Here is a 17,656-nt window from a genome sequence, read left to right as displayed (position 1 = left end):
TTAAAGCCAGCATTTCCCTACCGCTGCAGACCAGGCCGTCCTTTATTGGCTGCAGAACAAGATAACGGACTTAATCTTCCCAGTAACACGTGAGTTTTCATGTATCACTTTAATCTGCGAAACGTCGGGGCTGAGTGTACCGTCACATGCCGATTTTACTTTTCTATGAGCGAGTGACTCCCCGGCTCAATGATGGATTGTTTGCTCGCTTGGAACAACAGTCAAGATGGTGAATGCCCCGGGGTGATAGACAGTGTGCAATGGGAACGGCAGCAAATCTGATGGCCCAGTTCAAGTTCACCTGACAAAGCTGAAGCAGTCTGCAAGCAGCATTCGAGAAAGGATTATTCACACTAGCATTATATTTTTGAATGCATTTTTCTTCCTGCGCAGCTGCCCAGCTCCCCAACACTGAAGGTTTATGCACCATAATAAAGAGATTTAATTTTTTTTCTTCTTCTTCTTCTCTTGCTTCTCCCTCTTTACACCTACTTCTAATCGGCCAGTGCAGTGGTAAGGCATCTTTCCAAACAGCTCGGCACAAACATCACCTAGAAAACAATAGCATTGCTAAAAAGCGGGAACAAAAGCCTCAAAATCTCTGCTGGCTGCAGAAACAAAAGCGGGAGGTTTTGTTAAAGCCAACTCTCTGTTTGGGGACCCATCTTTTTTGGTGCAAGTTTGACGCTGCGTTCCCTTTCTCCTCAGGAAAATCTCCCCAAAGAAACGATCCCAGCCTTTGAGCTCGGGGGCAGCGGGACGTCAGGGCTTTGGAGGGGAAGAGGAGAATTTTAAATGTAGGCAGCTTTTCGCTGCCGATGGAACGGGAAAGCTACCTCCCATTTTTCAATTTATCTTGAAAATATATCCCCGGAATATGCATGGGAGTGTGCATGCACAGGCGTACGTATTCTGGAGGCGCCGGCATGGCCTTGGAAGACTAAAATCTACTTCTCATCATAATTTCTTTTGGCTGGGGAGGCAGCAAACAAACATTGGCTCCGGTCCTGTGTGTTATTCCAGTTGTATGTGGCACTATTAAGGGGAATTAGGTGTAACTGTTGCTTGAGCTTCCCCAGAATTAGCTGTCCCGCCTGCTGGTTAGGCTACTGACTCCAGGAAAAAATGTGCTGGAAGAATCTAAGTTTACTTTCCCTTTCTTGCAGAGTAGAAAATCAGCTGCAACCTGTAGAGGCCCTTTGCTTTTAGTACAAATCTGCAATGTGTCCCCAACAGAGGCTGAAACAAGCCTCCTCCTGTAAGCCCGTGGCAGGTTAACCACCCACTGGACACGAAGGTAGAAGCCCACCCATCCCGGCCAGGTAACTCATTAAAAGCCTGTCTGCAGTAGATGTAAAGCAGACAGTTGATTTTTTTTTTTTTTTTAGGAGAAAATGCATTAGTCAGCATATCTGATTTGAAAATGCTTCTTCTAACCCAGTCTGAATTTGGGTAATATTGCCAATAGTGTCTTCTTTTTTTTTTTTTATTTCAACCAGAAACTGCGTCTTTTTTTTTTTTTTTTTCAACCAGACACTCCAGTTTGCTTAATTCAGCACTGAAGGGCGCAGCATATTGTGTGAGGAGCTCCCATCCCCTCTTTTTTATGTCTGTGTTCTCTATGGGGTATGTATACATTATCTGGCCACGCCAGCAGCTTTGACTCTTTACAGCTAACCCGCCTGTGCGGGAAAAAAAAAATACGATTTCAGCTGTTCAGCTAGACTTCACAAAGTTGGGAGGGCATCGCTTCCCTCCGTGTGCTTCTGAAATTTACTGTGACCGAGTAAATCTATCCGCTGGGTCTCTTGGAGGTGAGTGGTTATCAGTATGTGAATTGCTGTAGGTGGCGAAGGAGGTCACGTGAATGAATTGCAAGCTTTAGTTTAAAAAAAGCCCCAAACCAGAACAACAAAAAGAAGATTGTTTCATAAAAAGTAAAAGGCTGCAGCTGCCCCTAACCCAGGCAGGCACTACTGAAGCATGCGGCCAGCGTACATGCCACGGGCTGTTCAGTCCTCATGTTAAAAATCAGGGGCTCTCCGAGTATGCTCGATAGCAACCACAAACAATAACAAAAATACTGCTAAAACGTCGGCGCTAAAGGACCGAGTTGCAGCTGTTTGCACGTGTGACAGTAAAGCGTGTTCCCAGCACAGGCAGAGCTGTCAAGGAACCTCCCCTTTGCCTAGGTACAAATTTAGACTTTGGCTGCATGAGTGAGGTGGGAGGATCAGGGTCTTAGTGTGGGCTGTTGGTAGGGGCAACGTGTAAATGTATCACTTAAATATTACTGGACAGCTGTTTTACTTGTATAAATGCATCTTCTGGGATGTGCCAGAAAAGCAGCTGGTTGGAAGCTGTGCAGGCTGTGCCCTCGCCAGCACTGAGGCACAACCCATCGGATGCACCGTCCAGCAGCAAATTGCAAGTCTCCTTCTGTTCGCTGCTGTCGGGGACTCAGCCAAGAAAGGCCCCGCTCCTTCCTGAACCCCTTCCACCTTGCAGCTCCGTAAGGCTGGATGGCAGAGGCTCAAAGGGAGGGGGTGTTCTGCCTGCCTAGTTGGAACCAAAACTAGCCCCGTGGCTCCTGATGCTGTGCTGCTTAGATGCTGGCCTCTCCCCAGAACCGCTCCTTTGTCCAAGTGGCTGCATTCCTGTCCAGTGAGATTGTTTGTGGGAATTAGTTACAGAATTGGTGACCAAACCCGTGGTGCTCCCAGTTTCATTACGGGAGGAAGAAATGGGCTGCCCCTAAGTGAGAACTGTTCTTCTCTTGGGAAAGTCTTCTGAGAGTTTGTTAAATGTAGCAGTCCTAAAGCATTCACGTAAAGCATCTCTTGGTTCAAGAACACTACTTTTTCCTTGCAGAGCAGCAGAGTTTTCTTGGCTGTTAAGGCTAAACCCGTATTTCCACCTGTTTAGATGTTGTGTAGTCACACGTGCATGTATACCCACACCTCTCTGAAAGAAACTCTGTTGTTTTTGAAGCAAACCAAAACATTACCATTTGTTTCCTGAAGCATTTATACAAGTTTCTGAAAATTTTACAGATGGTTCAAATACAGCGCTCTGCTGCTGTCTCACTCCCTCTCATATTCCAGTTCCAAAGGGTGCCCTGTTGCCCTTACTGGGCCTGAATGGATTAGAAGTTTACACAGTCTTGTAGCACACCTCTGTTTTCTTACTCTTCTTATGTTCTTCTGTTAATTCTTACAGATGGCTATAACAACACGAGGTTCAGATGGTACGCAAGATGGTAACGTGGCATTACCAGCCCGGATGCAAAGAGCAGACCTTGCCGAACGCACGCAGGTAGTCACTGCCCCGACTCACGTGGGTAGCATCTCAGTGGCTCTGTTCTCACAAAGACAGTACGCTCCTAAAGGTGTGTAGGATAAAATACTGTCCAGCTTACAGGCCGGTTTTTTGTGGGCCTGTCTCGTGCGAGTCTACAGTGGCAGCTCTACCGAGGGTCTTGTTAAAGAAAGGCAGCGACAGATTTCATTGCACTCCACGTGTTGATTATTAAAGAAGTAATAAATCCCTTTCTTCCCGAAGTTGGAGCGTGAAACATCTCTGCTATTAAGAGAATGAATCTGGGGGTCTGTGAGGTAGATGAGGCCTTTCCCGTTACCCGTCACCCAACCTGCGGAAGAAAGGATACACCTTGGGATATTGAAGATCACAGCCTTTCTATTCTCATACTTGGGACTGCTTGGCACAGCCCACGCTCTGTTGATGTCACTGAAGTGATTCCCACTTTGCACCTACATCAGCAAAAGCGGAACCCTAAGAGGTACATAATGGATATTTAACGAAATGAATATCCCACAGATACCTGTGTGCTAAAGGTTCAGTCTGAAAGATTTTATCCTGGGCTCTTAACCAAAGAGGTCAATTCTCCACTAGCCGAATAGGGGACCTTTTTTTAGCCTTGCCAATTCTAGGAAGGAAAAAGCGTGACAAAACCCATTGCCTCTTTCTGTGGTTCTCCTTTAGATGGTTCCACAAGACGCATCCTTGCAGACTGGCTTTAGTCTAATTGGATGCAGATCACTCCACGGCTTGAAGCCGTGGCACGCTTGGGAGCATGTGGCTTATGTGCCCTTGCTGTGATGCAGTGGAGAACAAGAGCTCAAGGACCTGCAGATACCTCCCGTTGCTTTACGCCATTTAGAGACAGTACATCCTTTTATATAGGATATTCTCCAGCAGGAGAGGACATGCAAGAGATGGAAGTTCACTGTAAGACAAACCTTGCAGATCAACAACGACGTCTGTGCCATTGGAGAACTCATAGGAGAAATGGCCGTAGGCCAGGCCGTACTCTGTGGCTTTATACTCATTCTTTACTACCTTCGTGTTATTGGACAGCTTCACAAACTCCCCAAGGATGTAGGGCTCCACGCTCACACATCCTTTTATAGTTCTGTCTTCCAGTATCTGAAAAGAGAGCGTTAATGACAGTCATGCAAGCAGAGATGTGACAACAAGGACGCTAAAGCTCCTCTAACTGAAGTCTCGAGAACCTTCCACCATAAGATGGATGGAAAGTCTTCACGTTAACCCACTGCTCATTCAAAACATGGGCTGTTTAGAGGAGGAGCTCGCATTTAACTAGAACAGAGAGTAGTACAAGATCCACCACAAAGTCAGCCTGACAAGGTAAACGCTGCGAGCAACAAATCCTAGAAATATCTGGTTTGTCCAGCAAATAGGAAACTTCTTTCAGGAGACTACGTCTAAAGAATAAGCTGGAAAGCTGAAAAGGTTTGGGTAAACCTGCACCTGGTCTTTCTTCAGTGTGTAAATAACCAGTGGGAGGGTTTGGTTTCTTTTTCTTAGTCATTTCTATGTTCAGAGACTTGTAAGTACTGATGCCAGACTCTCATTAGGCCATATTGGCGAGTGGCATAGAGCCAACTCTAGTGCCAGAACGCTGACAGAAACAGGCCTCAACGTTGTCCTGCAGCCAATCAACCTGCCTGCAAGAACCTCACTTGCTGGGTTCTAGCGAGTTTTAGACATTTTTGTGGTGCTCAAAACAGGTCACTTTGCTGTTTGGATTTCATAACTACCCCTGAAAATAGATGTTCGTGTACTGTTAGATGATACAAAAGGCTGGGTAACTCCTGGGCTTTGTTTATAAACTGAGTTTCTGACTTCTAACAGGTCGTGGCATCTTTCCCTGCCAGTTTGCCCATGAACTTGTAGCTCTGCAGGGAGGTGTTTTCTGTCCTGAAATGGGCAAATGCAGCTACCAGGTAAGATCACATGAATGACAGCCTGTCACTTAGAGGTGGCTTAACTGCTAGTATTTTAAAATCAAAATTGAGTTAAGACACTCTTCCCATCGATTCCTTTGTATTGCTTAGAAGACAGTTCTTACCAGGAGTACTGCAGATGGGATGTAAAAGATTTGGGTAGGGACCTTTTGCTCATACAGCCTTTTGTTGAATTCCGTCACGTAGTACTGAGCAGTCATTTGCCGTTCCACGTCACTGAAATGATGAAGCAGTCCTTTTTCTTCCTTGTATTCTTTCCCAACATACCTAAACGAAAAGAGAAGTGTTTGGCCTAGCCAGGTTTGCAGCAGACTGCACTTGGGAAGCCCTACGGGTGATACAGAAACATCGCTACAATAGTGCTTGGCTGTTCAGAAGCAAACCCGGCTCTTGGTGATGCATTTAAAATGGCAGTGATTAAAGTTGTGGGGTTTTTTTCTTTGACAGCTCTTACAGGCATGAAATGCTGTTCTGATCAATCAAATCCTAGGAGGGGGGCTTCATAACACCGGAAGGTTTAAAGTCAACTCCTCTTGACTCTGCAAGGAAACCCTACTCAGAGATACTTAAAATACTGTTCTTAACCCATAATAATTCATAAGCTACTTCTAATAATAATAATCCAAAATCTGCAGTTAGCAGAGCTCTCCCGATGCAGAGGCCTTTATAAAGCACATAGGTGATTTTAATCCTGCTTTCAGAGGATTTCATCTTCTCCCACCATGACCATGCTTTCTGCAGTTGTCCAAGTAAAAACTTGTACTGTCTTCTGAAATATTTGACAAAAGCTACTGTCTAACAAGGCACCGGACTAGCTGAACCATAGGTATAAGGCTCATCTTACCAGTTTTCATTCATATTTACATAGAAGTAGCATCGATAATAATTTTGTTTCAGAAATCGGTTTGGTCAATACCTTCCCAGGGTTTCTTCCTGGTGCAGGAAGTGTATCCAAAACGCACTTCTCTGTTTGCCTTCCTTTGCCACGTTCAGGTAGTCCCCAATGAACACAGCCGTTTCTTGGCCTGTCCAGAGGCCTGATTTCTTGGAGTATTTTAAAAGAAGAGCAGCTACAAAAAGAGAACACCGTGAGTAGAACGGACAATGCCACAGGACTGCTCTAAGCCTGTGCTGAGGGATGAAATAAGCAGCGCCCAGGAGAGAAGATATCCAGGCTCCTCTGAAAGCAAAGCACGGGGCTATAAAATACACGCTAAGAGGTATCTAGGTGCAGAGTTGGATATTTTACATTAAGGACAAAAAATTGCTAAAGAGGCTTGAGACGTGCAAGATGGGATGAGCCCTAACTAGGTTTTACTTAATGAGCTCAGTGAGGCAGCCTAGAGTGGTGTTGCTCCTAGCTTCTGTATTTGCTAGTATATTAATCAAGTGTCTGCATATTAAGGCACGGCTGTTATTTATAATTAACTTAATCAGTTGACAGTTTGCAGCGATGAAATGTGGAATCTAAATGGGTGACAAAACCAGAGCGTGAAGTAATGGGGTAGAAAGCACTTGATGAACTGGTGCAGGGAGTTCAAGCTGCCCGAGTTACCTCTTGCATGAAGGGATTGAAGCAGGAGGGACAGAGCGGGCGTGGAGATGGAGCCCATGTCCATGAAGCTGCAACTGATGTGCAAATGGGTGAGAAGGAATAGGAGAAAATGGTTCAAGGGAGTGTACTCCCATTGCTAAAATTCTTATACAAAAGCTCATAAAACAATAAAAAATTAAGTCCTAACAAATTATGACCTAAGCATTGTGTTAAAAAGCCCGAGTCAAGACTATTCTCTGCGGGAATACCTGCTGCTGTGTGAAAACGCCCATCGCTGTGTAGAAACTTACAGTATTCTTTACGAAGCTGTTTAGACTTAAAAACTCCAGTAGGCATCAGTCGCTGGACAAGCCAATTATGTTCTACCCCTGCCAGAAGCTGCATGTAATCGTCGTCCGTCAGAAATCGAGCGTCAAGGATTTCTTCCTTTGTTCTCCCAGGCGTGAAGATAAAACCACTTTTCCTTGAGTTCAGAAACGGACCTTCAGGGGAACTCTTGGGCATCTGTGCTGATTTGTACCACGAACTCAGAGATGAACTGGATTGTCTCTTGCTGCTCACCATGTCCCGAGACTTTTCTTCATCTTCTTCAGTAGTGGCACAGTCAAAGTGCTCAGTTATGGATGTCTTTCCTGCGGAGGGCAAAGCTGTTGGTGCGCTAGGAGTTGGTCGATGCTCTGGAGCAGATGCTGTAGGATAATTGTTTACTAAGTCTCCAATGCTGATGAAATCAAATTCAGTGTCATCTATTGTTTCTGCCTGGGCATCAACTTTGGGCACTTTGAGAGATCCTTTTCCCACCACGGTAGATTTCCTCAGCCAGTCATGCACAGAGGAGTCACTGGCCAGTTTCGGCTCAATGCTGGTTGATAGTACAGAAGCACCTCCATTCACGGGGTGACGCGCATCAAATGAGGGATCCTCTGTGCTACCTGCAGTTTCTCCTTCTGAGGTGACCCACACAAACTGGCTCTGGGGCTGGGAGGCGGGGGCCCCGCCACCCTCCCTGCCACTGTCCTCAGTCCTGCAGCCGAGCTCTGCCCAGGAGGAAGACTTCTCCTCCTCCTCCTCCAGCCTGGTAGGGACAGAGTAAGGGGTGGAGAGGGACGGAACCGTGTTGTTCACCTCCCTTTCTTTCTTTTCTGAAGAGCTCTTTCCATGGCATCTTTCCTCCCGCAGCTCTTCCCCACGAAGAGACGCCTTCTCTACCGGCCGCCCAGCCAGGGACGTATCGACCCCTGAGGAAGGCCGAGGAGGTCCCTGACAGCTATGCAGAGGCTCTGGAGGAGAAGGATGCCAGGCTCTGGGAGGTAATGAAGGCAAGTATGCAGCTTGATTATTTTCATCAGATTCTGTTGTGCAACAGTGCTCCTCCCCTGAGCCCTTTCCCGGCTGCCGTCCTTCCCTGGGACACTCTTTGCTGCTATTACAGTTTAGTTCCTCCCAGCTGGAGGAGTAACTTGATTTTGACAGCTTGCACCAAGAGCCCTCTGAAGTAGTGCTCTGACTCCTGTTTTGCCATCTGCTGAAAACACTGTTTTCGTCATTTATTTCTGTTTCTAACAGCTCGATCTCTTTATCGAGGGAAACTTTCATCATGTCAGAACCGATGCATTTACTTCTCCGGCCACAGAGTCTCTCTGAGCTGCTTCCTGCTGTTGGTGAATTCAGCATTTTTGCAGCGCCTTTCCTCTGGTACGCTATCTCTTCAGTAGTACACACAGTGTCTATGTTTTTGGTTTCTGTTCTTAAGGTTGTGACACAAGCTCCCACTTGGGTTTCTCCTGGTGCGGTTTTATGAATCCTGCAAGCATTTTTGAACACTTCACACACTGCCAGATGATGCTGAGAATGCGTGGCGAGGATTTTCTCAAAGTCGGCTTCCCCTTGCAGGATAGGTTTTTCCACCGTGCCTTTATAACTGTCTGGAACGTAAGACCTGGCATCAGAATTAGGGAAGCTTTCCACTTGCAGGCGCTTCTTCACGGACGTGATCAGAGACATGATCTCTTTGGCAAGCATTCCTTTCTCTTCCTCTTCTGTAAACGAGGTGCTGTATGAATGCAGTTTTCCCATGGCTTCTCTACACAGCTGACTCACCTCACGGAGTTTCTCACTCTCCCCGTAGAGCCACCGATGCACGGTCGTGAGGCAGAAAGCTGCTTTAATAAAACTGTGGAGTTCCTGCTTGCTGGTGACGGGACTCTTATCGTTCTTGGTGAGGAGGCCGATCTCAAAGGATTCTTTGGCTTCGGACAAGTAGAACTTTCTCTGTTCTGGGGGACAGTCCTTGGAGTGACTATAGGACAGCAAACACACCCCACGGATGTTCTGGGAGGGGATGAAAGAGGAATGGAGGAATTAAAAGCCTGGACCTCTGTCAGAGATAAATAAAGGGAGGAGAAAACATGTTTCTTTCCCTTCTATAATTTGAAGCAAATGTCGGCTCTCACTGCCGGCTGCTGTGTTTCCTGGAGGAAGTAAGCTTGCTCTTTGTCCTTTGAAATATAGCTGCAGTTATAGCAGAAGCAGCATTCCCAGGTGGGCTTGAAAACCCATCCTCCCTCTGCCAACAGATACTGCCTTCCGCCCACCTGCTTTGCTTCTGATTGGAGTTCAGAGCAACATATAGCATCATAGCCGCAGCACAGACACAATACCCCGGATGATGCAATGTTTGAAAGCCGGATTAGAGCCAAATTTAATAGCCTGGACTCTCCTCTTATACAAATAACACTTTCAGAATGAAGACTAATACTTACCACGGCGGTGAGGACAAACAGCGGGGTGTACTGGCTGTAGGCTGCTGCTAGTTTGCAGGCCTCGGCAGCTGATAATAAGCGGTGACTGAACTCTCGGAGAAGGCTCTAGTGAAATGAAAAAAAACAAGAGGGAAAACCTCATCTCAAAGGCTTTCTTTTCAACCAAATGGGTCTACCTGGTAAGTAACCCTGTTAAGACTGAAGCGAGGCAGCTTGGGATTTGTTTCTTGTCTGCACTAGGTTCCCTGAGCAATCCGAGACCTCCGAGTCTTGACAGAGCGGGACATCGTATCTTAAATGACAACAGCCAGGTCTGTTTCTGCAGGAGCCTTTTTGCTCAGGTTTATCATCGATGTGTCACTTCTTGACCCTATAAATATTCTATATCTTACACAGACATACACACTCTGTAATACTCTTAATGTATTCTTTTTTCTGAAGCAAAGCATTCTTCCATCTAGGTGCTCATGAACCTTTTCACCAGGAGCAATGGAAGTTTCTTCAGTCCTCTCAGCACAGGAGAGGAACTGGAGGAAGGACAAAGTGTGGGTGAATTTGGGACAACAACATACAGTCCATCTGAAGAATCTACGCACACAAATATCAAACCACGTCTTACCAGGTCAATCTCAGCATTGGTTTTAAATCGTACATAATCCTTCTCATTCATGGAAGCAAAGATGTCTGCCATAATGCCCAAGGAAGTAGCGATTCCCTGAAAGAGAAATGCAAAATTATCATAGTGCTTTTCCCCTTGTATTTTGAATTTTACTGCTCACAGTAAAGTAGGTCCTGCGTAGAATATACCAGAAAAAAACCCACAGCAAACAAACAAGATCCAAAGAGAAGCACTGCTAAGAAATTCAGACATCATCTTGGTAAGGTTTTATTAATTTCGATTTAAGCCCTTGGCTAATCATATCTGAGAAAAGACTCAATTTGTTTTATTGTTGGGTTGTTTTTTTTTTTTCAGAAAAGACCACAGAAAGGCAAGAATTATGTTCGAGAACTGGCCAGTCTTTTTAAAAAACCCAGAGTGAAGATGTCTGGAAAGATGATAGAAGTAATAGATGCTCATGATGCATAGCCTAAGAAAACAAGCATTTTTTCCAACACGCTTCCCTACCTTATGGCGTTATTTAAAAAACAAATAAACAGAGTTGGACAAAAGTCAAGAGTTCTTGGTGTTGAAATAATTGGGGGTTTTTTGGTAATTTGTACGTGGTTCTACAGAACCAATTAAAAAATAAGATATGAACATGTTACAGATATAGATCTATGAACTTGCTAGTTGTCTCTCTGGAAGATTTGATCTATACATGCTAGCTAAGGGTCCGCCCAGCTAAGTAGTGAAGAACGTCAGGAAGTACCTGTATGCACTCTGCAAAATTCACTAGGCATCTTTGCTCCCATAGAAACGTTCTGAGCCTGAGGTCAAGCTTCAAGGTATGGCAGAGGAGAGGTGACGAGGTCTGGTTTTGTGGTGTATCTTATGCTGGGTACAATTACAAAACTTCTTAAAGCATGACCCTAGGACTTGCAAGACTTAGGCTCACATTCCTGTTTAGCTACGGACACAGGGTGTGACTGTTGCTTCATCTACAGTGGGAAGATTAGTGTGGACAAGCCTCACAAAGGTGTTAAAGACAGATAGGGTAGCTGTTGCAAGGTGTTCAGATGCTGCAGTGCCAGGGAACATCCATCACCCACAACAGAGAGTGTAGTGCAGCTCAGCAAATAGACATGCTTGGTGACTAGGATAAAAAAAAAAAACAAACTAGCCTTAGTCCTAAAAAATAAATAAAATCTATGGCTTCGTTCTGGGATTAGTCTGTCCTTGTGAGAGGCACCTGTGACATCCTAGGTGATGGTTCACTTCAGATGATTTTGCTTAATGAAGACTATTACTTTTGTTCCCCTGCAGGAAAAAAGGTGTCCGTAAGCCTGTGTATGCATGCGGAAACAATGTGCAGTACAGACTTCGGCTCGAATATTTGTCCTGCATGTTAACCTTGTCTGAGGCGCGTAACTGAAACATTATTGCTAGAAGACTTCTCTGAAGTAAGCAAAAGCTAACCTGGAATGATTGTTAGGTTGTCAAGGATGTCCAGAACGAAAAAGGAAATACTACCTTTTTATCTGGCTGAGGAAGTTTGAAATATCCCACAACCGAAGCCCAGATCAACTCTGCTGCCTCATACCACATCCCTGAAATAAATCAGAGAAATACTCACTAAGCAGATCACTGCTACAGATGGCTTTCAATGGTTTATTTTACACCTCCTCAGGTCAGGAGCCCTCAAAACAATATAAAACCATACCGTGGCATTTTTTGCTTTGGTGGCACTGAGCATTTTTTAGTTTCCTTTAGCTTTTGGCTGTGCATAAACACACATTTTATGCTCCTAAAAGACTTCAGCTCAACAGTCACGGAAGATGAGAGGTCACATCAAAAGCATAACGTTAAAGCTGTTGGCCTCAAGTACCAAGCCCTGAATACAGGAGCCCATCATGCTGAAAACAAGGAAGATTCTTGTTTTGAGAGAGGAAATTGCTGTGATGTACCTGTGATAAACTACTGCGTGCCTTTGGGAACAGTAAATTTGGGAAAAGCATTAACAAACATGAAGTAGCAGAGGGGAAAAAGGGAACAACATTTCAGAATGCTCCTTGACTTCTGGTAAGATTAGTACTAAAATGAAAATTTGTAAAATGTGTTTGGTTGGTACATGGCTCTAGGTCCTTGCTGCAAACAGATGGGTGTACCAACTCCTCTTCTGCGGCTGTGTTACGGGCATCAGGCAGGTGCTCTACACAAGCTAAACCTCTGACGTATGCCAAATGTACCATTCTAAAGCTGACTGCAAATATAAAAAAAACCAAAATAGGGGAAAACTTTGAGCAGATCTTTATAGAAAAAAGCCTTACCCAGCTTTTGCAGAATCTGTCCTCTGATCTGTAAGCAGACCGACTGAACGAGAATCCTATCGCTTTCCTTAGCGTATCGCCAGGTACCTGCAGAAAGAGTGGAAAAACTCGGTAGAGAATGAAGAATGTTGCCGTCATTTTAAGCCTCTGAGGGTAACCTAAATCCCAGTAAATTGCCAGGCTTCTCCCCATTGAATTCAGCTGGCTTGAGTCAGGACTTACAGTCAGACAGATGACAAAGTGGCACTGCGTGAAGGAATACAAGCAGACGGCTGTATGGGTATGTAGCTTGAGTGACAGCTATACAGAGCTTAAAAACCATCCCAAAAGTGACAGGTACCTCTCTTTGCAAAGTAAAAGTCTTTCTATATAAACGTTGTACAGAGTCCCACTAAAAACCAGTCAAAAGGATTAATATGGGATATCTTTGTTGTCACCAGTATATACAGCACAGCAAAATACTTTGAACCATGGGCAACACATGGGGTTTTTTTAGATATCAGTGTCTCACGAAGATTAAAAGTTTTCCTGTTAATGGAGTACGATGAGTTACAGAGAGTCTTTCATTATCAAATCGCTATTGGATTTCAGGGTAGAATATGAAATAAAGTCACTAAGCTTCCCTAAGTATTGTGAACATCTATTTCACTGCAGTTCTCAGCATGAAGTATATGTACGTTCAACAACACATCTTCAATGTTAAACAAACAAGTATTATCATTGAACATTACGAAAATCATCTTAAAAGAAAAGCATAATACCAAGAGAGATGAAATGCAGTGGTTTGCATAGCCAGTTCTACTTTGTTAGTGACAGCCGTTTGTTTGTTTCAAGCCCTCTTGCACGAAGGCCCTTCTTGCACAAGAATCTCAGTTTCACATCAAAAACAAACCAACAAAACCCTGAACAGGCTTCTTAAGTTCTCTAAGTTTCAAGGTTGTAGAGAAACCTGAACGTATTGACTAAATAAACCCTGAAGGCTAAGAAAATGGGGAACAGATATAAACCCCTCAAATATATTGCCTCAAAAACATAACTAAATAGTAGTTGTGGATGCCTGTCAAAACTAATGAATTCTTGCCATCAGACATACTACACAACCCTCCAGATCTGAAACAAGCCACACGACCAGCAGTATAGTTGTTTGACAGAAAGGAAAAAAATAAAATAAAATAAAATTCTACAAGCATCATCATGCATTAAGGACTGGTCCCATTTTTACAGTTTTGCACATCTACCCAGCAATAGAAGAAAGTGCTGTAAGAACCAGGACTCGCTCTCTTTTTTTCTTAACCCCAAAAGATATTAAATGATTGCACTGCAATCTGCTACGGGTCTAGAATAAAGTATTCATTTCGTTCATAGCATCAGTGTGAATTCGGAGGAGAAGCATTACTCTAACAATCTGGATTTTGATGGGGGGAGGGAGTTGTCTTAGTTTTCTTGATCAGTCAATTGCTTGAAAGTGGCCCACATTTTAAAACTCTCTGGGCAGAGAAATTAGTAGAAAGGCTGTCAATCCAGATTATTTTCCCACCCAAGCGAAGATATAGAAGGATGAATTACGGAAATTTCAAAACAAAGTTGCACTTTCCACATTTTAGCAAAGAATGTTGAAGAAAAGAGAAATGTAATATAAGGAGTCATTGCTCAGGTCAGACTGGCTCTATCTGAAGCTCGTGTGACTGTTAAGATTAGTATCAAAAAATCCCAGCAAAATAGCAACTATGAAACCGGAAAAGAAATATATACGTACCTGTTGCACCATTGTCATTAATAAGGCTGCTTAGGATATATTCAGCTTTTAAAAGTTTACCTGATGAAAAATAAAAGATAGGAAATTAATGTAAAAATGTATCGTGTGGCATGAAGTGAACAAAAATATCCGTCAGTGAAAGCCCCTGCAAATTGCACTCTTCTTCCCAGCACTGTCAGTGTGTCCACACTTAGACTAAACTTCCCAATTAAGCATGCGCTGCAGATGCTCAGGAATCTCTTTGACACGGGCTATTTCACATATACCACAAGTATTGCAGAAAACATGCGTGAGGCAACTGTTTCTTGCCAGATACTTACGTCAGAAAAATCTCGTCGAGAGGCTGGATGATATTTAACCTGCTACATCCCACTATCACCTGCACATAGATTTGTTGCTGTTAACAGTCATCAACATACATGCGCTACAGGCTACCATATGTGGTTGCATGGTAAGATGAAATGACATATGTATCTGTTTTACTTAACACACTATACATTCCTGGAAGAGTGCTTAATCTTAAAATGTGAGAAAGGCTTCCTTGAGTCAAGTTCTGGTGTTTCTGGTGAACTTCTGTGCATGCCGTCTATGTTCTACAGTGTGCCTTCAGAAAACCAACTGCAAGGAGAAAACATCAGACCCCTCTCCTTGGCAGGGGAGGCTAAGGCTGCCCATTGGTTTTAGAGTAAACCCAAGCCCCGCGGTGTAGGCAGGTGGCTCCAGGCACTCATTTCTTGCTCTGTTCCTTCCCATGCCTTGGGCTGCTGCAGGATTCAGAGCAGGGGAGATGGCAACAAGATGGGGGCAGGCACCGAGCTGCTGGCCACTCCACCGGTTGGGATTCCCTGCTCTCGTTTCTCTTGCAGAAGAAAGTAGTCCAGCCTGCTTCCTTCAGCAACAGAGCCGCCGGTTTCTGCCCCAAGGAAACATGGGGCTTGGAAACACATTTTGGTCTCACTGAGGAGTTCACCAGGAGGGGAAGCTCTGCAGATGCACCTCAAAGCCAGCTGACGTGACGCCCCCACTCAGGAAACGTAGCCGCAAGCTACGCTGCCTCCCTATCCCTCTCTACCTAGTTTTTAAGAACCATCTTAAGCACAGAATATATAGCCAAAAAAGATATAGAAAGGATGCAGCATGCAACACAAGGCGGGGATTCTGCTCTTCAGCCCCCTGTCATATGGCTCAGGGGTTTTGTCACATGGCCAGAGTCACCTGTGGCAGGCTTGATGGGCTGTAGGAGACGCCTTAAGGTCTAATTTGATCAGCTTGATTCACACTGAACCTTGCTTCCTGTCTCAATTGTCCAGCTGAATTTGAGAAGGCCGCTCCAGCCAGCGAAGCGGCGTAAGCGTTGGCTGAACAAGCCCATCAGCTGAAGTGTGCCAGTACCCAGACACCACGGCAGTGGGAGCATGAGAAGTCCACAGCCACAAATAAAAATGGCTATGCAGGGAACCTAAGAGTTCTCTTTTCTGCAAATAAAATTCCTCAGCTGGGTTTTTCAGGGCAGGTTTGTCTGGCTTTGTTTCTTCTTCCCAACGGAACAGTGGGAGGATACATTAAAAATCCTTCAGGTGTTGCCCACGTTATAGGAATGATGGAATTTTTTTTATTTATTTTTTTTTAAAATCAGTTTACCCTCGAGGGGTTGTAAGCTGCATTGTTTGCATAGTCAAGTGGTCCCACTGACAAAAAAAAAAAAAAGCAGCTGGGACAGTGCAGTGAAAATGCAGGGATTCTAATTTACTTTTTAAAGGCCCTTGGTCAGAAGTATAGCAATTCAGATATCCCTGTTTGAAACCAGCAGGGAAGATTTGTTAAGGAACAAAAGCTCCAATTAGTATTTTCCACACCCTTTCACAATTTTCTCTCCTGCTTTTGGCTCTGAAACCCTTTATACCAGCCCCTTTGTGCTAGTGAGAGGAGCTGGGAGGGCTCAAGGGGGCTGGGAGTGGGCTGTGCGTTTGAAAAGATGGCACTGGGTCCGTAAGCATGTCATCCCCAGCAAGGGACAAAGTGTCTTCTTCAAAGTCAAGTAGTTCCTAATGGGGCTTGAGCTGAGAAAATGGAACGGTACCTGTATTGACGGAGAGGCGAGCCTGGCGGATGAGCACCTGAGGACCGATGGGGGTGGTGGGCTGCAGCCTGTGCAGACCCTTGGCAATCTGAAGAAGTTTGCTGGAGGCATCAATCCAGTACAGGAACCGGTCAATCAGGAACACAATAGCAGCTGCCGTGACGAAGTCCTTGACCATGATGGAGGCTTTCAAATAAACCTGAAAAGAACACCAGTGCCATGGGGGAGCCTTGGAGAAACTCACAGAGCAAAGGCTCTGTGAACCGCCCACAGAAAATACTCAGCTTTAGTAACCCTCCGCCTAACAGTGCTGCCTACGCATCATTTTAGAACAGATGGGACGGATATCCTTAGTTATTTGCTGTAAAGTGGCTACGCAGTTTTACAGCAAGTGAAGTACAGAACATTAGGAGAAGCAAATATTCACTAGCAATTAAAAGGAGTTCTCAAAATTTCTACCCACCTTATAACCTTTATGTTCCTAGGCATTTATGTAATGGAGAATCTTTGTGGCGGTGGCCAGATAGGATTTATTATAAGCTATAATTATGACTTTTCCTGATCATATTTTCATTTTTAAGATAGGAAGGTTCCAGCTGTTTATTTTGTTTGAGACATAGATACTTTCTACTTGTTGTTTAGTATTTGGAACCAGGTAAATTTGTGGTCTGGTAATGAATTTAAATCATGCCCAACAGATTACTAGCAGTAATAACAATTAGTTTAAAAGGGGGACATGAGTCTAGGAAGATGGGAAATGGTCACTATAGCCATTGTCCCAGATGGAGCTCAAGCCATCCACTCCTTTGTACACCACAAACAAGCAGGCAGGCCAGGAGTTCGATGTTTTTTCCCTGCAGGTCATCTTTAAGGACTACTAAGTCTGTCTGAACTCTCTTGGATTCCCACAGAGGTTAAGCCATCATACCGACATGAGGAATCAGCCAGAACTCCTGAGATAGCACGCTGTTAAGAGGACAGGAGGCCAGCAAAGACAGCCATGAGGAAGGTCACAGAAGTCCACATGGACCTGAGGACATCTACCGAAAACCGTACCCTTCCCAGAGTGGGCAGGGGTTGCTACTCCTGCCCGGTGGAGCAAGGAGGTGCTCCACGCACTGACACCCAGGCGATTCCCTTTTTACAGGTTTGTCACGCAGCATGGGGAGGATGGCAACCAGTCCTTGTTTCACTGGAACATCTACCTGAAATACAGCCATCGGCTGTAAGGAAAGACCCCTCTCTTCAGCTATGGAGCCTCGTGGGTGCCCTGACCTGTCTGGGCTT

At 44.8% G+C, this 17,656-nt stretch overlaps 1 protein-coding gene across 1 annotated transcript in view; it reads right to left on the bottom strand.

Moving 5' to 3' along the window:
- Positions 1-3,452: 3,452 nt before the first annotated feature.
- Positions 3,453-17,656, bottom strand: part of ALPK1 (alpha kinase 1) — a 30,668-nt gene continuing 16,464 nt past the window's right edge. The window contains exons 3-13 of the mRNA XM_009649399.1: positions 16,370-16,568; positions 14,290-14,349; positions 12,534-12,620; positions 11,737-11,813; positions 10,225-10,320; positions 9,606-9,710; positions 7,134-9,174; positions 6,205-6,358; positions 5,393-5,555; positions 4,260-4,446; positions 3,453-3,649 (exon numbers count right to left, since the gene is read on the bottom strand). Of these exons, the coding sequence (XP_009647694.1) occupies positions 3,453-3,649; positions 4,260-4,446; positions 5,393-5,555; positions 6,205-6,358; positions 7,134-9,174; positions 9,606-9,710; positions 10,225-10,320; positions 11,737-11,813; positions 12,534-12,620; positions 14,290-14,349; positions 16,370-16,568 (3,366 nt within the window). The remainder of the gene's footprint in view (positions 3,650-4,259; positions 4,447-5,392; positions 5,556-6,204; positions 6,359-7,133; positions 9,175-9,605; positions 9,711-10,224; positions 10,321-11,736; positions 11,814-12,533; positions 12,621-14,289; positions 14,350-16,369; positions 16,569-17,656) is intronic.

Source organism: Egretta garzetta, unplaced genomic scaffold, assembly GCF_000687185.1.
Source record: "Egretta garzetta isolate BGI_Z169 unplaced genomic scaffold, ASM68718v1 scaffold622, whole genome shotgun sequence".
Lineage (NCBI taxonomy): Eukaryota > Metazoa > Chordata > Aves > Pelecaniformes > Ardeidae > Egretta > Egretta garzetta.
This window is presented reverse-complemented; position numbering and strand designations above follow the sequence as displayed.